This window comes from Eupeodes corollae, chromosome 1 (genome assembly GCF_945859685.1).
Source record: "Eupeodes corollae chromosome 1, idEupCoro1.1, whole genome shotgun sequence".
NCBI lineage: Eukaryota > Metazoa > Arthropoda > Insecta > Diptera > Syrphidae > Eupeodes > Eupeodes corollae.
Window position 1 is genome coordinate 40518051 of NC_079147.1, and position 27132 is coordinate 40545182.

Sequence of the window (27132 nt, forward strand, 5' to 3'; positions counted from 1 at the left end):
GCTGTGTCGGCCAGTGTTAATATTGACCATCAATAATTATAGATTCGTCACTGTTCGCAGCAATTGGGCCTCTGTTACTCAACAACGTAGAAAATTTTACCGAAAGATTTAGGTGTGATGCCTTTCAAAATACAGCTGGCAAAAGAATTGAAGACATACGACCTACTTCAATGTAAAATTTTTGGTGAATGGGCTCTTGGAAAGTTGACCGAAGATCCATTTTTTTACCTCATTTTACTCATTTTTGGCTCAAAGGGTACGTAAATAAGACGAACTGTCGATTTTGGAGTGAATATCAGCCAGAAGCAATAGCTACCAATGCATTCATAAAAACTCACAGTTTGGTGCGGTTTATGGGCTGGTGGCATCATTGGACCGTACTTCTTCAAAGATGATGCGAATCGTAACGTTACTGTGAATGGCGAGCGTTACCGTGAGATGATATGCATTTTTTGTTTGTCCAAAGAGCTTAACTTGCATGACAAGTTGTTTCAAGAAGACGGTGCCACATGCCACACCGCACGCGCAACAATGGACTTATTAAGAGGCGTGTTCGGTGAACATTTTATTTCACGTTCGGGACCGGTCAATTGGCCACCTAGATCGTGCGATTTAACGCCTTTAGACTATTTTTGTGGGGCTATATTCAAGCTCATGTCTATACAGACAAGCCTGCTTCAATTGACGCATTGAAAAACAACATTGAAGTAATTATTCGTAAGATACTGGCAAAAATGTTGGAAAGAGTATGCCAAAAGGTCAAGGTCAACATTTGCATGAAATAATCCTCAAAAAATTAAATTATATAGGCCGTATCGTCGATTCAAATAATAGCTTCATGCATTTTTCTGTTTTGTGTTTTTGTATGTGTTTTTTTCAAACTTTCCTATAGCTTTTAAAAAATCACCTTTTATTAGTTTATTTACTCCAATATTTCACTTCTTTTCTGTAGTTATATGTTCTTGTCAGTTCATCATTAGCCTCAAAACAGAAAATATTTAAAATTTTTGCTAAGCCAGTTTTTATAAAATCAGCATTGCTGTCAGTCAAAATAATTCGAATATTTTCCAATAAACACTTTATTCCATGTTTAAACTAGTTGAAGTCACACTTAAATTTAAATTATCAAAAATATAATTTTCAATATTATAAGTGGTTTAAATTTTACATCGGCCTGCGATAGCTTTCGATTTTTTGTTATCCTAATTTTGAAAGAAAGTATTGTATTTTCAAATTCTAAATTCCTATTAAAATTATTATATTGAATATTGCTTTCTAAATTCCTGTCATTCAAGAGCTTGATTTAAATCAAGCCATACAAATTTATTCACTGGAATTAATATATGAAGTGCTTTTTTAACCTTTTAAGTTTAGGTTTCCAAAATATTGCTTAAGTATTGTAGAGTCATAGCTTCAATATAATTCAATAAAAAATATTTTATAGCTTGCTTTTTTTGTGCATCAAACCTTTGTTATTCAGACTTTAATAAAATGTTATTAAAAATATTTGAACTATACTCCTTTTACAAGAGGTACAGAATTTGCTTAGTGCATTGTGAACAGAAGTTCCAATTATAGTATTTTTTAAAGATTAAAGTTTTCACTTACATCTCCATTAGCATCCATTTTATCGCGATGATATTTGACTGCTGACAGAACTGCCATTCGAGCAACTTCTTCTGGTGGCACATTCCCAAAACAAAAAAAGAAATTATTCGCCTTCTTCATTGATTTCATTTTGATAACATCGATCGAAGAGCTCTGTTCTAGAAGCTCTACAATATTGAAATGAGTAATAAGGTTGGAAGGGTACTCGAAAAAATGTGTGAAGAAAACCGAACAGCGGTAGGGTGTGGAACTGAGAGTTCGGAGTGGTTCGCAACAAAAATGGGAATAAGAGAAGGCTGTTCCTTAAGTCCTTACCTGTTTTCGTCGTTTATCAATGACAGACAAACAGACTGTGTACCAGGAGAAATAGAGTTTGCCGGGGTGTTATTTAAAGCACTTCTTTTTGCAGACGACGTTATATTATTCGCATACTAGCCTGAATCATTAAAGCTGATGATGAACCGCCTTTATATAATACCTTGGTATGACGATTACTAGTAATCTCAACATGGATTTACATCTAACGGATAAACTTGTAAAAGCAAAAAGTGCAATATGTGCTGCATGGAAAAGATGTTTTTCAAATAAATTCGTTGACCATACCGTTAAATACAAACTTTTCGTTGGAGTAGTGGAATCGGTGATGCTGTATGCTGCACAATCTTGGGGACACAGTCTACATGAACCCGTAGAGAAACTCCTGATATACTATATTAAAAGAATTTTTTGGACTACCAAGTACAACAATCAATTATATGCTGTTAATCGAAACATTATTTGTTAAAACTTTGAAGCACCACGTAGATTACTTACTGAAAGTTCTTGAGATGCGAGACTAAAGACTTCCCAAAATTGTTGCCATGAAAGCAACAAAGAATAAATGTATGGTTTAGTAAAATTGAGGAGCTTGCGAGTTACTGTGGGATGGATTTCAAATTATTTAAGGATATCCAATGAAAGTCACCCAAAAGATATGATCTATGAACTCATTTCCAAAGTGGATGAACAATATAGGCTAGATTGTATAAATATAGCTTTAGATTTAATATCACTGCCTAGGTACAATCTACGAGTTTCCTTGAGAACTGGACAAACGGCAAAAGCCATGCTTTAATGATTTCTATATAAAAATAAAAAAAATATTTGTATCATTGTATGATAATGAAGATTTCGTTTCGGAAAGTTCATCAAGATCATCGAGTTGACATTCTAGAACTGCCCAGGACAGTTAAAAGTGAACCGCAACTATGGAAATGCGTATTGTGAGCAATGCCCAACTTTGCCGCATGCTCTCCTACCGGCTAGTGTTCGGTACACGTTATAGAGGTCCTAATTATATAATGCCTGGGTCTGCATTAAAGATCGAACGGCTTTTGTCATAGGTAGGCAATATTTTTTTTATAATTCAGTCGGTCAGGCTGTTTCACATGCAGTTGTATTTTTTCAGTAAAAACTAGAAGACATTGCTCTTTTTTTTATGACAAAATCCCTGACCCAACTCCAAACTCCATCTTCGACCCGTCAGTTAAGATAGAGGCAACGAAGCCTTTCGTAAATATGCCATTCTCTCAATCCTTCTGAAAAGAAAAGGACTTTAAAATCTTTACTGAATTTTTTTATGGACTGCAAAAGTCGGAGTCTGTCACAAAAATATCCGCTAAATCAGTTCATAAGTGTTGCCATGCGCATAGGAAAATCAACAGACTGATTTCTTAAGTCTAAGTGCTCTGCACGATACTAAATATTGTATGTGTAGGTCTGCTGGAGATAGATGCAAGATAACATTCAAGCCATCAGTTGGGCATAACCAAAGGGCCATGTAGTGCAGACTTAAGCAATTTTTTGAACCTTCTTAAATTTCTCGATGTTGTATTTTTTGTCAAGTCACCGCACAATCGATCCAAATGACAAAATATTTTGTACAACGGCTGTGTACGTTCACAAAATGTTCTTCAATGTTTCATTTTCAGTTTAGTTGCGATCTAGAATAACTTCTAGATATTTCTCACTAAAAGATAAGCACAGGCTAAGAGTGAACTTAGGTATTTTAGTTTTGTTAATAAAGATCATCAGTTCAATCTTACCCTGATTAATTCCAAGTCCACTACTTCTGTCGGAGTTTTTAACTTTATTTAGAGTCATCTCGGTATTTCGTAAATCACGGTGGCAAACTTTAGAAAGACCGATATAACCAAATAATCAGCTTAAGCTTACACCCTTACCCCACGCATTAACCTTTTAACTTGACGACGATTTTATTAATTACTAAAAACCATAGGAGCGGGAAGGGAACACCGCCCAGTAGAGTTTCGCTACTAATTGTTGTAACTCAAAAAACTAAAATTCTTTAATCGCTCAGCATAGAAATTATCGATTCTCGAATAAAAAATTATACCTTAAAGTGAATAATTCATTCAGGATTGGAATCAGTTAAGATTTTGTTAATGAAACGTTAGGTACGTCTACGGTAGCAAGAGTAAATTATTTATATTGAATTGTCTTCTCAATTATGCGCACTACCTCATGTACCTCATGTCTCTAAAACACGCGTGCTGAGATTCTTCTAGATGACATTCGTTTAGAGTTATTTAAGCTCAAAAGATGTCAATATTATTGGTCAAAAATCCTTCGAGTACTCGTGGCTACTCATTGTCAATTTTGGTAAGAAAGAACTTACATCTGTCGCATGATCATTTCCAGCCATGTTATTGGTATTTCTTAAATTTTTGGTAGTAAAGCTTGTAGTGCCATCCACATCTTGAAAATGAAATGGAGAGAAAATATTAAAAGCCCAGGAAATGATTTTTCTTGTATTAAGGAATGGATTTGTTCTATGTAAACTATATTGTTGTTTGGAGTTCCAAGCTTCTCGGGGTTGCAATCCTCGCATCCCGGAAAATGAGTCATCATCAGAATTTCTAAGAACTCAACTGGAGAGGCTGTCCACAATCTATCAGTTTTTCTTCCAGAAGAGTTGGACTACAGACAACAATGTTCCTGCGTTATCAATTGATTGACAGTATTCTCTCCAGTCTTGTTTTAAGCAGTTTCTGTGGCTCTCTTATAAATCTAAATGCAACCTTCATACAGTTGCACAGAATCTTGTTTATGGAAAATATTAAAGTTTTCCGTTCCCTTTTCCACTGACTGAATTTAACTGGGCATTAGATGGAGCTTAATTGCAGAAATTCATTTAATTTTTACACGAGCCCAATCTTAATCCGCGCCTAAATTAAAGATTTATAGTATTTTTGAACAACGTTTTGTAAAGGTATTCTAAAAACAGAAATTTGATTATAAAGGGTGATTTTTTAGCTATTATCTTTTTGGCAACACTGGTTTAAACAGCTGACGCACGTTTCGTGTTTAGTTTCACTGTCCAACATCTTCAGTTTAGTCTGTAATTTAACCATGAATCATCGTACAAACGAACAACGCTTGCAAATTATTGAATTTAATTATCAAAATGCGTGCTCTGTTAAGCAAGTTCATCGCGCGCTTCTTCCATTTTATGGTCAGTTTAATCGACACACTGAAGCTGCTATTCGTGGTGTTGTGACAATTTCTCACCAAATTTTCATTGTTGGACTTGAACCACCAGCACTCTTACGTAGAGTGCAAACTGAAGAAAATATCGCAGCTGTGTCGGCCAGTGTTAATATTGACCATCAATAATTATAGATTCGTCACTGTTCGCAGCAATTGGGCCTCTGTTACTCAACAACGTAGAAAATTTTACCGAAAGATTTAGGTGTGATGCCTTTCAAAATACAGCTGGCAAAAGAATTGAAGACATACGACCTACTTCAATGTAAAATTTTTGGTGAATGGGCTCTTGGAAAGTTGACCGAAGATCCATTTTTTTACCTCATTTTACTCATTTTTGGCTCAAAGGGTACGTAAATAAGACGAACTGTCGATTTTGGAGTGAATATCAGCCAGAAGCAATAGCTACCAATGCATTCATAAAAACTCACAGTTTGGTGCGGTTTATGGGCTGGTGGCATCATTGGACCGTACTTCTTCAAAGATGATGCGAATCGTAACGTTACTGTGAATGGCGAGCGTTACCGTGAGATGATATGCATTTTTTGTTTGTCCAAAGAGCTTAACTTGCATGACAAGTTGTTTCAAGAAGACGGTGCCACATGCCACACCGCACGCGCAACAATGGACTTATTAAGAGGCGTGTTCGGTGAACATTTTATTTCACGTTCGGGACCGGTCAATTGGCCACCTAGATCGTGCGATTTAACGCCTTTAGACTATTTTTGTGGGGCTATATTCAAGCTCATGTCTATACAGACAAGCCTGCTTCAATTGACGCATTGAAAAACAACATTGAAGTAATTATTCGTAAGATACTGGCAAAAATGTTGGAAAGAGTATGCCAAAAGGTCAAGGTCAACATTTGCATGAAATAATCCTCAAAAAATTAAATTATATAGGCCGTATCGTCGATTCAAATAATAGCTTCATGCATTTTTCTGTTTTGTGTTTTTGTATGTGTTTTTTTCAAACTTTCCTATAGCTTTTAAAAAATCACCTTTTATTAGTTTATTTACTCCAATATTTCACTTCTTTTCTGTAGTTATATGTTCTTGTCAGTTCATCATTAGCCTCAAAACAGAAAATATTTAAAATTTTTGCTAAGCCAGTTTTTATAAAATCAGCATTGCTGTCAGTCAAAATAATTCGAATATTTTCCAATAAACACTTTATTCCATGTTTAAACTAGTTGAAGTCACACTTAAATTTAAATTATCAAAAATATAATTTTCAATATTATAAGTGGTTTAAATTTTACATCGGCCTGCGATAGCTTTCGATTTTTTGTTATCCTAATTTTGAAAGAAAGTATTGTATTTTCAAATTCTAAATTCCTATTAAAATTATTATATTGAATATTGCTTTCTAAATTCCTGTCATTCAAGAGCTTGATTTAAATCAAGCCATACAAATTTATTCACTGGAATTAATATATGAAGTGCTTTTTTAACCTTTTAAGTTTAGGTTTCCAAAATATTGCTTAAGTATTGTAGAGTCATAGCTTCAATATAATTCAATAAAAAATATTTTATAGCTTGCTTTTTTTGTGCATCAAACCTTTGTTATTCAGACTTTAATAAAATGTTATTAAAAATATTTGAACTATACTCCTTTTACAAGAGGTACAGAATTTGCTTAGTGCATTGTGAACAGAAGTTCCAATTATAGTATTTTTTAAAGATTAAAGTTTTCACTTACATCTCCATTAGCATCCATTTTATCGCGATGATATTTGACTGCTGACAGAACTGCCATTCGAGCAACTTCTTCTGTATGAACATTTTGTCCTGAAACATCAATGACATTTTTTAACAACAGCTTTTCGGTACTTCAAAAAATTCAAATCAAACCATCACTACATCCTCCAATTACGGCATTCAAGTGATCCAGGACATCACGTCTAGAACTGCGATCCTGAAGTCCACTGCGAGTAATTTTTTCAAATGTGTCCTCGAAAAAGCAATCGAAAATAAAATCCATTCCGCTCGTATAAACGAAGTCAAAGGGTTGCTGATGGACGACACTATAGACTTGATTGCTATCGTTGGACGAAAACGAACGAAAACTTTTTTAAGCTACCTTGAATAACGTACCTACGATGAATATTATTTTTAGCAATTTCTCTTGACTTTGAAGTTTAAAAATGAATTGAACGAAAATAATTCCACAATAACAACAACAGCAGAAAAATAAAAGTTCGAATTTATAAGCCTTCAGTTTTCAATCGACAATAAGTGGAGGTACATATGAGGTTTTTGCATTTATTGTAATGCGTTTGAATCAAAATAGAAAATGACAAACAATGACAACAATTTGGTAGCCAATTTGTGGTACAAAAATATAGAAACTCTTTCAGGGTAAATTTCAATTCTCAAAACTCTCGATGGAAATGTTATTTACAATTTAAGTCGAAATTTTCAAGAGGAAAAGATAATGGATTATTCAATTCAAACGAGGTTTTCATTTCGAGAAATAAACCGAGACTAACGACTTTGGACTTAATTTTTGAATGAGGGTTTTGACGTTCGAAAAGTCTTCGTACATAGTTATTGTTGATTGATGTGGGGAATGTGTTTCTGGATTAAGTCTTCATTCATTCGTCTTCTTTTGGCTTTCTGTTGTGTAGAAATACACAAATATCGATTTCAAGTATCGAAAATATAAATTCGTTCGAATGCGATGCACTCTCCCTCAGTCTTGTGTTGGTTTGAAGGGGACACTTCTAGGTTTTCCTTGGTTTTTCTTCTTTCAAGAGTGGATGACTACGACTGGTAGGAAGGTAGTTTAAGGTTAGTTCTAAATTTTTGTTATTACCGGAGAATGACGTCAAAATTATGATTTACGCGTTGGTGTAACACACTTATATATATAAGACTTAAGCTTTCTATTCAAAGCTTTGTTAAACGTGCAAACAAAGTTGTAACAAATTATTCATCAAAGCAATACCACAAGTAAAAAACAAAGCTAGGTCTTTTCGGTCTTAGAGAAGATAAATATTAAAATAATGTACAATGTTCTTTGATAGTATAGAATAGTTCAAATTGTGTGTTTCTGATTAGTTGGAATTTAGCGTTGATACAACCTCAAAGAAATTAGATTGATATTGTTGAATAGAGAACTTATTACATTTTAAGTAAATTATAATGTAATTAAATTTAAATGACTGCATCGTCTTTCGTATTTCTAAACTTTGTTTAGTTTTTTAATTGCACCTACACTTTTGCCTTCCTATCTTTGCCGTCTGTAGATTTTTTTTAAAAGTTTAACAAAATATTAATAATAACACACTGATAACTTCCCATACCTTCTGTCTTACTTAAAAGTTTGTAGGTTTTCGAGTTTTGTTAAAAAGCTGTCCGTTGAATTATTCTTAAAAATTTAAAAATAACCAAAAATATTTTGCATATAACGAAATAGTTTGATTTGGAAATTTATTTTTGTTAACGGGATATTGAGTCGGTAACCAATTTTTACCAACTTTTTATAATTATCTTTAGGTTCTGAAATTTTTTAAGAAAACTGTTAATTCGATTTTTCTCCTTAACATTGACAACAATTAATATGATAAAACTAGTTTAAAGCCAATATCTCAAATTTTTGAAAAGATATTTGAGTCGAAAATCAATTTTCAGCAACTTTTATTTATTTTTTTTTAGGTATTATTCTTCGTTGAAAATTTAGGGTTAACCAAAAGTTCACTTCTTTTAAAAAATAAAAAAAATACTCACGCAATTTGTTTGAGAGCCCTTTCCACATCTTTATCTTTATCTGTATCTTTATCTGTATAACAAAATGTATTTGAAGTCGACATCTCTACTCGTTCTTGAGCTAAGACGACGAAAAAAACGAACGGACGGACGTACAAACCTTCGTACCCACGCACTCAGAGACTCTCTCTAAAAATCTTTTATTCAACTCTAGACAAAATAAATGTCAAGAAATGTCTTGCACTTCAAGGAAAGCTCATCAGTTTACCATTGAGTTCAATTTCGGGCGGACTTTCTTAAATCGCACATCGAGAATGTGGAATGGTTTGACCAACTGTGTTTTTCCCTCCCATTTTGTAGTTCAGAACTTTAAGACCAATGTGCACTAGTATCTCTCCTTAAATCCTTCCCTATTTTTCTAATGCTCGCACTGTGTTTAAATAGAAACACATAAATGCAGTACAAGTCAGTTCATCGAACCAATCGGACTTTCCGACTGTGCGTACCGACTACAAAGCAAACATTCACAAGAGGAAAAGATCCCTCTCTAGTGTTGAAGACATTCGCTTGACTCTGAACAAAAGAAAAAAATCAAAAGATGGGTCCGTATGACCTAAGATTCGGGCGTTTCACACCCTTACAATGTGTCCCGGATTCCCAAAATGATAATAACATTGAATGTGACGAATTTATAGTTACTCCAAATAAAAAATTCTATCCATATGCGTACTGCAAAAAACTTATGAAAATGTGCAATCTTTCTTTAAAGAAATGCAAGTCATTGATTACTTTGTCAAGAAAATGTCAATTTGCGTAAAAATAATCTAAATTGAGCTTGAAAAATAAGTTGTTTATATTCAAAGTCCTATTTTAAGCAATTGATGTTGAATCTCACGAAACATTTTTCGACAGAAGAACTGCACCAAATTTGTAATATTGAACTTATATCATTAAGACTTTCAAGGCTTTATGAGAGATATAACATACCATATAGTTCTTCCGACAACGAATGGATAGCAAACTAGATATATATGTATCTATCTATCTATCTAAACTCATAAAAGGTAGTATTAACCCCTTGAGTGTCTGTTATTTAAAAAAAAATGTCTGCAAGAATGGATTTTAAATTCAGAGTGCCATCATTTTCCCCACACACTTAGCCCCAAGGTGGAATCACTGGTGAAAACCTTCAGACCGATGACCAATTTTTGATCACTTACTGCAGTTTCCTTTTGCGGCGAACATTCGGATGAAGATATTTATGTTTTCCTTTTCAACTTTCCAGTGTAGAAACGCTACTAGATCAAAGAAAATATATTTGTTTTAAATTAAATTAAGGGATCGATTAAATGGTATTTTGTTGGTATTTAATTCAATTTTCCAAGCTTTTTATTGATGTAGGTAGGTTCATAAATTCCTTACGCAAATCTTATTAAAATTATATTTCACACTTTAAACCTATTTTATTTTAACTTAACTACCGACAGAAAAGAATAAATAAAAACTACCATGTGCACATAAATAATTTATTTAAAATGTTCTTGGATTTTTATTTATTTTATTATATATTAAAAAAGAAGAGGATATATTATAAATTTATAAGTATGATACGGGGCTGCACAAGCATTAAAAGTAATCATCAATTTTCTTCGAATGTAAACAAATAATAAATTAATTATTTACGTTTCCAATGTGATGATAATTATTATGGAGTTTAAAAATAAAATATGGGTATTTCGCTATTTATGTTGTACACTTTTTTATAACTACAAACTTTTTAAAAACATTTAATAAGGCAAATTAAACGATTCGGATGTAAATACTATTTTTTTATTTAATTGGATAAATTAATCGGTTCATTGTTAATTCCTGTAATTTTTTTTTTTGTTAAAATAAACCAAAACACTATAATTTTATTAAATCCCCATGAACAGGAAACATGTATTGTTATTAACTTTTTTCTTGTGAAAACCGTTTAAATTATTATGTAAACTATTGAATTAATGAATTAAATTTTTTTAATTCAAATATTAACAATATGGCTTTTCAAGTAGTTTTGTTCTTTTTAATTTAAATGAATGTATAATTTTGTTAATCGTAATTATAAGGCTATTATATTATTTCAATGTAAGTATTTTTTTTAATTTTTTGTTAGGGGTGTTACAAAATACATTTAAAATTTTGTTTGGGAATTTGCAAGTTCCAAGCTTCTGAACAATAAATGCGAACCAGGATTATAAGTGTCTTATAGGCTGTGACTGATGTTCAAATGGTAGACATAAGCATTCAAGAGCACACAACCGTTCTCAAAACACACCTCTGTCTATCAACTCCTACTCTCACCTCCCAGTGGTGAACATCGGGTGCCTAGTACCTCAATTGGAGATTGGATATTCTTCGACTTATCCGGAGCCCAGGGGTATAATGAGCAGTTTTTTCGGCTCGAAGTTCATGGAGTTATACTACGGATCTGGCCCTAGAGGTTGGGGGTTGTGCCATCGGGGTGACTTCCTGGAAACGTAAAAACATCATAGTTGCGAAGCACCAACAAGCCTCGGATACGAACGAATTTACTGTTGACAACCTACGCAAACGAATTAAGGACAACGAACTTGATATGCACGTGAAATTTTAGGTCCATTAACAGACCACGTGATGCAGCCTAAGAAATAGCGGAGGCCTTAGACTGCTATAAAGCAGACATCACCGCCATTCAGGAAATACGATGGGATGGGCCGTTGAAAAAGAGGATGAAAAACTGCGACATTTATTATGGTGACTGCTACCAAGAAAACCAGCAGCGCTTACTTGAATGAGGCTTTGTCATTGGAGCCAGACTAAATCAAGAAGCCTTAAACTATAGGTGCATCAACGAACGCCTCATGACCATCCGCATCAAGGCTAAATTCGGCAACATTAGATTGATATGCCCGTACGCCCCCACAGAAGAGAAAAACGGCATCACCAAATATGTTCTTCGGGAACAAAACACATGAGCAGTGTCCTAGCTACGATATTAAAATAGTCCTGGGCGATTTTAACGCCAGGCTATGAAGGAAAGACATCTTTGGTGGTATAATCGGGAAGAACAGCCTGCACGACATTACTTCCTACAACGGATTCAGGTTCATTGATTTTGCTGCGGATCGAAACTTCATGGTAGCCAGTAGACGTTTTCCACACTTCAACATCCACAAAGGAACTTAGTTCTCCAGATCAATCTACCGTCAACCAGATTGACCATATTGCGATCGACGCCAAACACGCTTCCAGCATCATGGATATCCAAACTTTACGAAGAACTAAGATCAACCCAGACCACAACCTCGTTGTAGCCAAGGTAACACTTATAGTGTACAGACTCAAGGCAAAACATGGAGATGCTGGGAGAAGCTACATAACCGAACGGCTACAATCGCAAGAGATCGCCAAATCCTTTTCCGAGCGAGTTACAAGTAACCTCTCTCGAAGTTTTTTGCCGACAACACAATGTATCGAAAACCAGTGGAAAAACATTGCCAAGTTGTAATCAGAGAAGCCGCCTCTGATGTGCTGGGTTTTAAGAAACCACTAACAATTAACCCCGGGTTTGATGAGGAATGTCGGCAAGCAAATGCAGCCAAATAACAGGCATCCAAAGCGGCGCTTCATAAAACACCGACTTCTCAGAAGGAAAAAGAGAGGGCATGAGAAGCGTGCCAAAGATGGTGAGAGGTTTAAAAGCAGGAATGAAGTTCGAATGTCTTATGAACAGATGAAACGAAATTCACAGTTACATAAACCTAGAACCGAACGATGCAAAGACAAAAGTGGAAACTTCAAAGTGGCACCGCATTCAATGCTGAGGGGTAGGATGGACTTTACACCTATATTGTCACACCACTACGTTATAGAAAAGCTATTCTTCAAAAATATTCTTAAGTATTTAAATTTGAAAAAAATTAATTTAAATACTTTCTGTATTTCTATCTATATAATAATATTTCCAAATGTCAGTCTGGTAGACGGCCATAAAGGTCATACAAATTATGCTTAAGAAATTAATATTACAAACTGTTATTATGCTAACAACTAAGGCGAAAATGTACTTATTACTTACTATTATCGTATAATAGATTCTATAGGTTCCAGACCTGTCCTTCTATGAACGACCTCATTGGATATTTGGTTTGGCCAGAAAATCTCTAGGATGTTTCGATGGTATGCAGTTTCCTGGTAATGGCTGCAGTAACCTTCCAGATGCTGCACAGATTTGACATTTGTGGTTAGAAAATATTCATTTTAAAAGATGGTCGGGTTCCGAGAATGATAATTTTTGTTCTGCCGGAATCAAAGTTTAGCCCCACTATTTCTGCTTCTCTCTCCAAACTTGTTGTCATTTGATGACTATCCATGATACTTTGAGAGAGTAAGCAAACATAGTCCGCGTAATTCAAGTGCTATAAATATTAAATCAATGTCCATTGGATCCTTCCGCTACCCGACAAAGCTGTGCGCAGTACATCGCTTATCACCAGCAAAAACAATGTTGGCGACAGAATACAGCCCTGTCTGACTCCGTTACGGATTTCAAACTCATCTGACAACCTATCATCCGTGCAGAATGTGCTCTTTGGATATTCCGGTGCTACTATCCCAACTGTTTGCAGCATCTTCTGCTTCTTGTACCAATGCGTTGATGAAATTTCGTCTGTCATGGCGCACACTGCTGTGAACCTCTTTCTTTTTCCTGTAGTACGAGTATTCCAGCACATTTCCTTCTTCCTCTTGTGCAGCAGGTATTCGAGCCCTTAACTGTTTGCGTTCGTTAATCCTTGATCAAGAGTCTTCTAAAAGCCAGGTGTTGTTGCTTCTTTCTTTCCGAATGACTATTTTGTCAGCACCTTAATCGAAAGCATTTTTCACAGCATTCCAGTGGTGTTCGATGTCGTCATGTACTGTGCTGCTGATTGTTCTCATTTCGTAAGACATGTGGTCCTGTGAATTGTTGGCGGGTCGTGTTATCCTTAGGTCAAGCGATGTTTAATTTGGGGCTCGTGTTATTTCGTTGGATCTTTGATCTGCAGCTGTACATAAGCTTAGGGTAGCTTTTATTAATTGGTGGTCACGGGCAAGTCCCATGTCGGCGCCTCTTCTATTTCGGACATCCAAGAGACTGCTTGTACTATTTTGAATGTCATTGAATTTTTAACAAATTTCCCACCATTTACACTCATTAATGTATCATTTATCGTGAAACCAACTTTCGATTTAGGTAATATCTCCCTGGGCCAGCTTGTTCAAAATTAATTTGGAAAGGATATTTTCCTTCGAATAAATTACTTTTGTTTCGTAAGAATTATCTTTCCTTAATCTTCACTTTTTTTCTTGTCCTAAAACTTAAACTTAGCATAACATATTTCTTAAGGCCTTTTTGATGAGAATCTTGTTAACAAATAATTTACATATTGTATATTTTCATCCACTTAAATTTTACCATATTTTAAACTATTTACAAAGTTCTTGAAAACAAACTTTATATACCTACGAGTATACAATCATCACCTGAAATATTTCTCAGCCATTTATCTTTATCCATTAAGCATAGCACATTTACATAATAACGCACTTAAAAGTAGTACGAGTATTACAGGATAGTGAATTATATCCTCGTATACAAATTAAAACCCTAGACACGAAATCCTCTTAACACAAATGGAAAAGAAAATCCTTTTAACATCTTAAACATCTGCAATCGTTTTGAAACATTTCCTTTTCAATGTTGGTTTTCACATAGAATTTACTGAAAAATGTCACTCATACGCACCAAAACCCCTAAGAAGTTAAAGAAAAAAAAATTGTAAACTCAAAAAAGAAAAACTATCAACAAAACAGAAACAGAAACCAAAAACAAAGCGGCAAAGGATGGCAAGGCAACCAAGCGAGCAAGGATTGCCTTAAATCAAAGGCAACATCACTACAACGCAACATTTCTGTTATCCTTGTTCATATAAAGAGGAGCATATCTCGGTTATACTCTTATAGACTATAAAATAACGTACCTAGCTCAAGTTTATCACCAGGCAACATTCATTTCCCACTTCAAAATCTCCTTAATCCCATTTGCACATTTCCACATTTCTACATTTCAAAACCTCCCCATTTTCAACCATCCAACCAAATACTCTATGTTTCTATCTAAACACACACTAAAGCAACTCTGCACAAATTTACAAGGCAGCAGTTTTAACTCGTCATCGTATATTTTCCATTTTACAGATTATTGTGTCAAGAGATCAACCAGGATGACTCATTCCATTTGGAATACCGTGGCCCGGTCGTGATGAAGGGGAAGCCCACGCCCATGAAGTGCTGGTTCCTTTCGAGGAACACAAATGGAAGTGACCCAAATGCAGATTCTCCAGCAGCAGCGGTTGCAGATAGCAATACTGTCGGTGACAGGACAACGCTGCCGTCAAGTCCTGATAATGTGTCAACATCCACTCAATCTGTAGCAAGTAACCAGGATCCCACATAGAAGAAAGGATATTCCTGCTGCTGAAGAACGACAACGACGACGACGACGAAAATGGTGAGAGATGATGACGACTACGACAACTTCGACGACGATGATGATGGCACACTGCTACTTAGCGTGTATTGAGTAATTATGATGATTAAATTCGTTTTTCCTTCTTCTTTTTTTCCAAAGGTAATTAAAATGGATTAACTGGAAATGAGATTTGCTTCTCAGTTTCCTTTTTATGTCGTTGTCGTTGGTGTTGGTATTGGTGTTTGCGTTGGCGTTGGTGTTACCTGCGCTAAGGAGCAAATTTTTTCTTTTTCTTTTATTTAATTTTATTTCTCTGTCTCTGGTATTATTAAGCTATTTATAGGTAAATATGTATCCTTATATATTTTGATCGTCCTTGCCTTGAAATTGTCATGGGAAATTATTATTTGCGTAGCAATGAATATTGAACTTTCTTGAAAGTAACACAGAAGTGGCTTTCATTTATTTTATTTTTGTAAAAAATAAAACGAAGGATAACAAATTAATCTTTGAAGTTCATGGAAAAAATTTTTAGCCATCAGTACGAGCTTAAGTCTTTGGTGTTTTTTTAAAACTTATGTTGGCTTTCAAAAGGTGAATTTTAATCAACTCTATATATTAAAGGAGATATGAATACAAAAAAAAGACGACACCTGGTGGGAGACAAAAGTTTTTGTTTAGTCCCTTCTTTTAATTGGATATTTAAAATCTACTTTTGTATATATACACCCCTCATATCAAAGTTGTTATGAAACCCTTATAATCCCTTAAGCATTTTTATCTCATTGTTGTTTAAGGAAAACATATGTCACATACATATACACTTCGTATCACATGATTAGGGGCAAGCTTTTTTCGCTATTTATTTGACAAAATTTTTTAAATTCTTAGGTTTTTTGGAAAAACTCAGATATGGAATGAAAGAGGTATGTATTAAATTTAGATTGCAAGCAATATTTTTGGATGAAATCATAAGTACAAGTATTATGGCGGCTATTCCCAAGAAGGCTAAAAAAAGTACTTATTCTTTTGTGCCACATGAATAGGGAAAAGTTCTTAATTTCCCTACTACCGTGTTTTAAATCAAACTAAAGGATACTCTGACTGTTTGGGAGCTTAGTACGAGTATTAATTTGATAGAATCAAAAAGAATGGGTAGAGTTAAGGGTCCAACCAAGGAGGAAATAGGCCAAATTTTAGATAACCGATATCTCGGCAAAAACTGAAATCATTATTATGTTCGATTTCAATGTACACAATTCTTCATGGCTTCAATATTCAGGCCAGACAACATAGGAAGGAGTGTGTGCTGAGATGTTCGCTAAATTGAACCACCTAACTCAGCTGGTCAATGAGCCTACTCAAATATCGGACGTGGTAGGTCGAGCAGAAAATACTCTTGACTTGTTTCTTACCTCAGACCCTGGTAAGTACAATATAACTGTTCTTTCTCTTCTACAGGCGCACCTGGCCCATGTGTCATATCAGCAAATTTCTTGTTTCAAAACTATCTAGTTAAAGAAAGAGCTCATAAGAGAACCGTTTGGCAATACGAGAAAGCCAACTGGGACGGTATCAAGAATTATTTTAAGATCCTTAACTGGTCACTATGCTTCCTCGATAGTAACGTTGACACCTGCGCTGATAGGATCACAAGTTTAATTCTCCTGAGAATGGGAACTTTTATCCCGAATAGGGTTAAATGACCTAAGGAAAACGCATGGTTCGATGTGAGCTGTAAAGAGATTATTAGGGTCAAGAAGGTAAGTTTCCGTTGTTTTAAAGCCAATCACACTGAGAAAAACTGGAATAATTTCAAGTAAGTTAGGAAGCCCTGTAACGCTCATATTCGACGGACCAAATTTTTACATGACCGAAAATTACGACAAAAGTCAGTAAAAATGTTTGGTCATTTGTACAAAATATTAAAATTTCTTCCGTTGTCAATGACACTCCATTTGTTAGCTCTTTAGAAAAAGCTAATCTCTTTACTTAGTAGTTTGCCGACAATTCAACGCTGCCAGCGTTAGTATTTTTTTCTCACTCGTACTGTAGCGTGAGTCCTAAAAGGTTTTAACATACTTAAATCCGCTGGTTCTGAAGAGGAGTATTTCAAGGCTGGCAAAACCCCTGCGGAAGCTTTTTTATCTGTCCTTCTCCTCAGGTATCGTTCCGAGTTGATGGAAAACCGCATTTGTACAGCCTATTCCCAAAAAAGGCCTACCGATTGCACTTACGTCCCCTCTTTCCAAGGTCATTATAAACGCTGATTAATTATCAGCTCAAGAAATATTTTGAAGATCGAAAGCTTCTTAATGACCGGCAATACGGCTTTCGTAGCAATTGGTTCACTGGTGATCTCATGGTTCATCTCACCGAACAGTGGAGCGAATCTTTACTTCGCTTTGGAGAAAGTAAGATTATTACACTTGAAATTTCAAGAGCATTTGATAGGGTCTGGCATCAGGATCTCTTATCGTGCTTCGGGTTTCGGGTTTCATGAATCCCTTCTTCATTGAATCGTTCAATACAAGTAGTATTGGATGGATTCAAGTCTGAAAACTACAAAATAAATGCTGGTGTGCCCCAGGGCTCTGTTCTATCTCCAACACTCTTTCTTTAGTAAAGATCTTCTGTGTGCAACTTCTAATCCAATACATTGTTTCGCTGACGAAAGTACTATTAGCTTTTTATATTCACATCCCTCTTCTTCGCGTGTGGAACTGCAACGACAAACTATGATAAGCTCATTAAATTCACTTAAACACCATTGTACAATGGGGAATAAAAAATCGCGTGGAATTTAATGCTTCTAAACGCAATGCAAATTATTGAAGCCATAAAACGGTCCTGGCCAAAATTCCGCTCAGTTATCTGACAGTACTTCAATCCTTGTCGTGTTTTTTCAAATTAGCCTTTCAGATTCGGTTTAAACTTGTCGGTCCCCTCCATCCCTGACAACAGTACTCGGACTCAGGAATGGTTGAGAGTTGTAAGTCAATAGGCCCTAGTTATCAACGGACTTTTGCTCCATCCAATTTATTTTTTTTATTTACGAATCCATACACCACAGGTTACTTCAAAAAATTCAGAAATCAGGAAGCAGCACACATTACTTAAAAATATTTCAATCCATTCAAACAACCAGTATTTACCTAAAACATAAGAGTTTTTACTATTTTCTTTACTTTAAAGTGACTTACAGGTAAATTTAGATCTTGTCTCTCTTCATGTGACACGAAGTGTATATAAGTAGTTTAATTGTGTAAAAGGACAGAAGGATACATTTTTGTATTATTCAAAAGTTATTTTAAAATTTCTTTTCTTATAGCAGACCTTAATTTGATTAGAGAATTAAATGGAACTCTTTTGACAAAACACGGATTATGTGCTCAGTATATCGAAGGTTGGATGCATTACTTAATCACGTGTCAGGATGTTATTAAGTTCTTTTTAGTAAAAAATTGAAAGATCCGTAAAACTGAAGGCATAAGCATTGATTTTCTTCTTTATTCTTTAATCTTTACAAGAATATTGTATCCTTTCTTCCATTTTCATTTGACACAGTTGATGATGATTATTGGGATTTTTATATTGTAGAGAGAAGAGAAATGTTGTACCATTTAACTCAGTATCAGGATAAGTAATACCTGCAAATGCAATGTTTGACAGCTAGTTTCTGTTTTATCGATTGGCTATATTTCTTGAAAGGGTAAACCAAAAAGGATCAACGTCTCTCAAACAATAATATTGTGTATTTTTGTTGACTTTTTCAGCAGTTGGGTTTTGCATTTATTTCACCTTCGGACATTCATGTTGGTAGTTTAATTTGTTTCTGTCATTCTTGGATGGAAATGGAACATGTTTCGAAATTGCTAAATAAGTTCTTGTTCTATTCAATTAAAAAATCAATATATTTAACTGTTTAAAAAGTATTAAAGTTTTCTAATACAATTGTTAATTCACATCGCTTGAGAAACATGAGCAAATATCAAATTTAAAACTAATGTTTTTTCATTCCGTAGTTTGAAATTCGCAACGCTGGAATTTGACACCTTTTAAACTCAGCTGCCATTTAAATGCCATAGTATTAATATTAGTGTAATACTTACCCTAAAACATAACGGATCTAAACAAATTTTTAGGGTCAAACAATTTAGTACCTTTTTTTTTAATTGATACATTGAAAACTTAACTTTCTGAATGGGGTGCATATTTTTTCAAAATCAAATCAACTGTCCTAGATAATATTTTAAATAGAATTCTGAAGGGGTACTCTTGAATGTTTGCAAGGCTTCTTTATATAACTTTCTTTTAAAACCGCTTTCAAACTATATGTAAAACATAATTTTTCAAGCCTGTATCAAAAAAAGAAGTATCCAGTTTTCCTTCTAACAATCGACCTTCCCTCGAAAGGGATGTCTTGAAGAAGAAAAGTTTTTTAATGATGATGGCGGTATTGATGAATCTCTTCTTTATTTAGTTAGAAATTACGATTTCAATTCTGAAATACATGAAATGAACAATAATGTGCCTCCGGGTTCCGTTTTGTATCCGACGATATTACTTATTTTTATAAACGATATTTTGTCTGAGACTTCTAACATACATTAGCTTTCAGTTCTAGGTATGTGCGTCATCTAAAACGCTGTTAAGTACTAAGTTTTCTTGGAGGATGCAATCATTTTTTGTTCCTTCTGACTCTGGCTATAATTTATAAAGCATATATTCGAGTACAATTCTCATATTTGAACAGGTTCTCCAATAACCAACTTGAGTTTCTTGAACAAAATTCAAAAAAAAGCTTCAAAAATTATATGTGACCATTATCTTACTGAATCTTTTGAACCTCTTGAGCAAGGTTTCATGTCTGTCATTATTTTATATTATTTTTGCCCTCAAACGATTCAACCGTTATATTCGTTCTACTGGAAATGCACTTCAGTTTATCCTTAAGCTTAGTTTTGGTCGGGAATCGGAATTTCACTTTTTATCCTTATTATTGAAATTATATTCCATTTATGTGCTCTTGAGTACGCGCACAGTAAAAAGGATTAAGCGAGGTGTTTAAAAATATAATGTCCATTGCAACCACTTTTTTCTACAACGAAAAATATTTTAAGCAATTCATCTGGAGCTATAATGGGTTCCAGCAATCCATTATCAAGCACTTCACCCACTTACTGGGGTTCTAAGTCATTTCATACGACTATATTAGAAAATGTTTAGATGTAAGCTTACAAATTTAAAAAAAAAACGACTTTTTGTACTAAGGTTATTTTTCATTATTAATTTAATTTAATATTTTCGAAATGATTGATACAATTATTGAGAACAGCATTTTAGCAAACTTTATGTTGACAATTTCAGTTAAGGTTTTAACACCGTTGGGTTCATAAGAACGGAGGTAATCACGAAAAATGGATTTTTGTCCATAACGGTCCATAATTTTGACAGTGACATGATATTTTTTGAGATTTTTAACACAATGCTTAGAACACATAAAGGAATGTTTAAACAAATTTCCAGCTTAATAAGTCTTATTCTGAGGTCAATGTCTTTCTTCACCTAGTTCAAATTAACTAATAATGTTGAGCATTGACATAAAGAACATAAATTAACTGCAGTTTGTAGTCATTCACTGTTAGTTTAATTTTGTTTAAATTTTACCTGTTCTAAAAGATTGCAACACAATTAACTCCATTGTCCCAGATAACATTATAATTTTTATTCTGAAGAAGCTTTCTTGAACTCTGGCATATTCACTCCGTCAGCTTTTTTATCTAACGTCATCTCTTAAGGTCCAAGTAGACGTGAAACAACATTTTTGAATATTTGCCCCAAAGAAGTAGAATCCACATTTCCTTCTTTAAAAACACTGAATTATCTTAAATTAAAGAAACATTTTGTAAAAAATATGCTTTATGATCAAAAGAATTGTTAATAACTAATAGAAAACTTGATTAGTATTATAATTTACAAAGCAGACAAAATTATGCAATCGAACTACGCTGTTTCAAAACACAATCTTATCTTCCTTCAGCTCGGCTGATCAAAAATGCTAATCTGTTTGTTTTAGGTTTCGTCAGAGTTTGGATTTCGTTGCAATAAGACCACAACTGATCCATTGGCTTATATTACCTTACAGTGAAATAAACTTAGTTTTCGAGAAAATAAAATAAAACCTTTCTGCTTGATATTTCAGAAGCATTTCATAGACTTTGGCAGCAATGAGTTTTATCAAAAATGAATGCCTTCAGGTTGGATAATTCTCTCCTTCATATGATAAAATATTTCTTTTTAGACAGTTTAATACAAGTCACACTGAATAGAATGAAGTCAAACACCAGCAAAACATACGCTGATGGTGTACCGCAAGGCTCTGTTTAGTCTCCAACACTCTTTTTTAATGTTTTTTAATGATCTTCTGTCTCAAATTTTGAAACCATTTACCTGCTTCGCGCTAATGATAATGTATTTTGATTTTTATATTTGTTTATAAACTCACAACCCTTTCTCTTCGAACGTGGAGTTTCAACAAAAATATAAGATAAGCTCCTTAAATTATGATCTGGCAGTATTGCTCAATGGATAATTATTATGCAATGTGTCAAAAAATCAATGCAGCCATTGTCTCTTATGATGTGACATGTGTATCACCAATAGGCTATTGTGGAAAGTACCTAACATTTTGTGCTTCCTGAGGTGATGCAAGAAATTTGTCTTACCTTCTGATGTGGCTACATCTATTAAGATTAAATATGTCCAAAGCTTGAGTATAAATTTCATTTTAGGACTAAAGATCCGGAAACTTACTTTGGCTATTACATTACAGTATTCAAAGATGAGTTTCCAAAAATATTCATCGCATGCACTTTGCAGTCGTAATGTCTGTTTCTTACATATTCTAACTTTACTTCAATTTATTATGGTCTAAAAAAATATATAGTTGTATTATTTCATTTAAGCAACTAAACCATAATAATTAAGCCTCAACGAATACTCAGCGCACTTCAGTGTACTCTCAGGCCCAAGTCAGAAAATTTGTAGTACAACGCCAATGTGAAATACTTCACCACACTCTGTCTTACTCTATCATTGCAAGATTTAGATCATATGTGCCCTGACAACTAATTTAAAACCCCCTCTCCCTTCACAAATGCTCGCACTGTGTCTTTGGTGCATAAAGGTACAAAAGGTACAAAAACCCCTCAATATGCTTTCATTATTAAAAAACATATCTTGAAAATATTTATTACAAATATTTTAATTTATCAAAACTTAAAAGTCATAAAAAGTTTCCCTCTTAAGCATAATTTTTTAAATTTATTTGTATTTACATTTTACAAAAATGTTCACACAACCATAATAAATCGGAATTTTGAATAATAGTTAAAACAAATCATTAGAGGGAAGTCTTAAGATAATGCATTCCTATGAAAGAGAAATTGAATTTATTTTGTATTCAACTGAAATCGAGTGGAATGGAATGTTTTTGAAACCTTTGTGTAACATAATCTTGTTTCAGAAATGTTTGTTTTTCTTGTACTTTATGTTTTGTACTGTCCCGAGCCCTCAACAGTGTGTTTGTTGGTAATTCATCCTCTCAAATATGAGAAAGCAAAAGCAAAAAAACTAGTTTCAAACATAGAGTTGACAAGCTGTTTAATAATTACTTCTTTCCATGGTTTTTAAACTTGTTAAATAGTACAAAATCGACGTTAAATGATTTAACGAACACATATTTACACCTACATATACACTTTTAGTGCTCCAAATCTTTACCCAATTTTAAAATTGTCTTAAAAGAAAAAAAAATCACTCACATATTATTATATTTCTGTTTTTCCCAAAGGAAATGAACCTTTATAAGGAAAAACTCTCTAAAAATACTCCATAAATAGCTTATTCCCATTTAAATACCATCTTCTACGCTTTTTGGATGTTTTTTCTATCATCGACCAATTGGCATATCCTTTTCTTCACATAAATCCCTCGATGGTAACTATTTAGTTGTTATAGTTTTGTGATTGAAACCTCTTATATGTCGCTTATTCCATTTAAACCAACTTAACCACTTAATGTAATGTCGGAATCCAGTTAGGCAAAAAATATATAATTTTCCGATTAATTTCATATCCCTCCCAAGGCGATATTCATGTGTGTGTTTGTATCTTATTTTTTGTTTGTAGAAAGGACAACCACTTCCAAGCCTCAGGGTGGGGAATCGAATATCTAATCTAACTTTGGTTTTGCAAAACTTTTGAAATTGTTTATTTTTCTTCCTCATTCTTCAAGCCTTAAAAATATATGAAAGGTATAACCTTGGGACTAAAAAGATAACCGGAAGGCAAATACAAAATACATGAAAAATGAAAGTGAAAATCCTAAGGATTAAAACTTTTCACTGAAAAACAGGGCACAAGACGAATAAGGAATTCAGTTCAATACCAAACATACAAACAGTTATGTACCTATGCCCCGACCATAGTGCCCCCAGTCTGTGCAAAACACATAAAATCGTCCTGGAAAATCCCTTGAGGGTAAAAAAGGATTTCCCCTTTTCTCATGTAAAGGATATTTGGGAGTTTGGGGGTGCGAGTGCGAGCGGTTGTGTGTTTGTTGGAAAATAGAGGTATTCCGACACCTTTAATCTAATATTAAAAGTTATTGTCTTTGCTTGGACTTTATCCCCGAAATCCTTATAACTTTTCAAATAGAAATAAGGACCAAAACCCCATGTGTCAACAATAGACAACTCTTGGGAATGAAATACAATTCCAAGATTGCTCTCTTTTTCTCTGTATTCTGTATTATTGTTCCTGTTCTGTTCATGGTTCTTATTGTTGTTATTAAAATAAGGTGAACACTCAACCGTATATATCTGTACTATAAGGACATTTTGTGGTGTTAAAGATAAGTGGGTCGCGTGAGTGAACAAATGTTTGCAGGGGATGACTTTTTTGGCTTTTTAGCTTTTTAACTTAGATAAAATAGCAATAACTTTACATTTGATTCTCTCGAGATGAAATATGGTACAATAATTCTATCAATTTTGTAGCTATAAGAAAAACTTAAACTCGAATGAAACGGACCTCAAAAGTATCAACTATTTCTACCGAAAGCTAAAGTTTTCTGAATCACTGAAAATGTTTCGTTAGATTCAGTCAAAGTTTAAACTTGTTTCAAAAGAATACAATGTGAGTTTTATTTTAAGAAAAGAATTTTCTGACTAAACTCTTAAACTCTTAGATAATTTGAAGAATTGAATTTTCATTTACCAAATAAACCTGCTTATTAAGAATTAAAAAAAATGTTATAGAAAATAAGTATACGCCCAAGTGTACATTAATTGAAATTCAAATACTAACGGCTGCTGCCAATTAGGTATAAAAATGTGATCATATGGTAAATAACGTTTTGAATTTGAATTAATTGAAATTCAAAGCCTCCCTCAATAGCCAATATTCCACGTGCGTCGTAATCTCATATTTGAGAGGATGAATTACCAACAAACACACTGTTGAGGGCTCGGGACAGTACAAAACATAAAGTACAAGAAAAACAAACATTTCTGAAACAAGATTATGTTACACAAAGGTTTCAAAAACATTCCATTCCACTCGATTTCAGTTGAATACAAAATAAATTCAATTTCTCTTTCATAGGAATGCATTATCTTAAGACTTCCCTCTAATGATTTGTTTTAACTATTATTCAAAATTCCGATTTATTATGGTTGTGTGAACATTTTTGTAAAATGTAAATTTACCATATGATCACATTTTTATACCTAATTGGCAGCAGCCGTTAGTATTTGAATTTCAATTAATGTACACTTGGGCGTATACTTATTTTCTATAACATTTTTTTTAATTCTTAATAAGCAGGTTTATTTGGTAAATGAAAATTCAATTCTTCAAATTATCTAAGAGTTTAAGAGTTTAGTCAGAAAATTCTTTTCTTAAAATAAAACTCACATTGTATTCTTTTGAAACAAGTTTAAACTTTGACTGAATCTAACGAAACATTTTCAGTGATTCAGAAAACTTTAGCTTTCGGTAGAAATAGTTGATACTTTTGAGGTCCGTTTCATTCGAGTTTAAGTTTTTCTTATAGCTACAAAATTGATAGAATTATTGTACCATATTTCATCTCGAGAGAATCAAATGTAAAGTTATTGCTATTTTATCTAAGTTAAAAAGCTAAAAAGCCAAAAAAGTCATCCCCTGCAAACATTTGTTCACTCACGCGACCCACTTATCTTTAACACCACAAAATGTCCTTATAGTACAGATATATACGGTTGAGTGTTCACCTTATTTTAATAACAACAATAAGAACCATGAACAGAACAGGAACAATAATACAGAATACAGAGAAAAAGAGAGCAATCTTGGAATTGTATTTCATTCCCAAGAGTTGTCTATTGTTGACACATGGGGTTTTGGTCCTTATTTCTATTTGAAAAGTTATAAGGATTTCGGGGATAAAGTCCAAGCAAAGACAATAACTTTTAATATTAGATTAAAGGTGTCGGAATACCTCTATTTTCCAACAAACACACAACCGCTCGCACTCGCACCCCCAAACTCCCAAATATCCTTTACATGAGAAAAGGGGAAATCCTTTTTTACCCTCAAGGGATTTTCCAGGACGATTTTATGTGTTTTGCACAGACTGGGGGCACTATGGTCGGGGCATAGGTACATAACTGTTTGTATGTTTGGTATTGAACTGAATTCCTTATTCGTCTTGTGCCCTGTTTTTCAGTGAAAAGTTTTAATCCTTAGGATTTTCACTTTCATTTTTCATGTATTTTGTATTTGCCTTCCGGTTATCTTTTTAGTCCCAAGGTTATACCTTTCATATATTTTTAAGGCTTGAAGAATGAGGAAGAAAAATAAACAATTTCAAAAGTTTTGCAAAACCAAAGTTAGATTAGATATTCGATTCCCCACCCTGAGGCTTGGAAGTGGTTGTCCTTTCTACAAACAAAAAATAAGATACAAACACACACATGAATATCGCCTTGGGAGGGATATGAAATTAATCGGAAAATTATATATTTTTTGCCTAACTGGATTCCGACATTACATTAAGTGGTTAAGTTGGTTTAAATGGAATAAGCGACATATAAGAGGTTTCAATCACAAAACTATAACAACTAAATAGTTACCATCGAGGGATTTATGTGAAGAAAAGGATATGCCAATTGGTCGATGATAGAAAAAACATCCAAAAAGCGTAGAAGATGGTATTTAAATGGGAATAAGCTATTTATGGAGTATTTTTAGAGAGTTTTTCCTTATAAAGGTTCATTTCCTTTGGGAAAAACAGAAATATAATAATATGTGAGTGATTTTTTTTTCTTTTAAGACAATTTTAAAATTGGGTAAAGATTTGGAGCACTAAAAGTGTATATGTAGGTGTAAATATGTGTTCGTTAAATCATTTAACGTCGATTTTGTACTATTTAACAAGTTTAAAAACCATGGAAAGAAGTAATTATTAAACAGCTTGTCAACTCTATGTTTGAAACTAGTTTTTTTGCTTTTGCTTTGCTTGCTAAGTTGATTTCATCGTTCAACCACTTAAAGTTCTGCAAACGAGATGTGAAGTTTTCCTTAACGTCAAAATCATCTATGTAATTGCTCAACCAGGTGTATGCAGTGTTACTGGAAATAGACATTTCCATTTCGCATTAGTCTTAAAATCAAAAGCAATTACAAAACA

At 33.8% G+C, this 27132-nt stretch overlaps 2 protein-coding genes across 2 annotated transcripts in view; one reads left to right on the forward strand and one right to left on the reverse strand.

The window, feature by feature from the left end:
* The window catches only part of LOC129954047 (uncharacterized), a 54721-nt gene extending 47044 nt beyond the window's left edge, over positions 1–7677 (reverse strand). The window contains 2 exon segments of the mRNA XM_056067687.1: positions 6856–6944; positions 7008–7677. Coding sequence (XP_055923662.1) covers positions 6856–6944; positions 7008–7137 — 219 coding nt within the window. The 5' untranslated portion in view covers positions 7138–7677.
* The window catches only part of LOC129954049 (guanylate cyclase soluble subunit beta-1), a 326886-nt gene that overhangs the window by 272216 nt on the left and 27538 nt on the right, over positions 1–27132 (forward strand). The window contains exon 16 of the mRNA XM_056067692.1: positions 15123–15555. Within this exon, the coding sequence (XP_055923667.1) occupies positions 15123–15381 (259 nt within the window). The 3' untranslated portion in view covers positions 15382–15555. The remainder of the gene's footprint in view (positions 1–15122; positions 15556–27132) is intronic.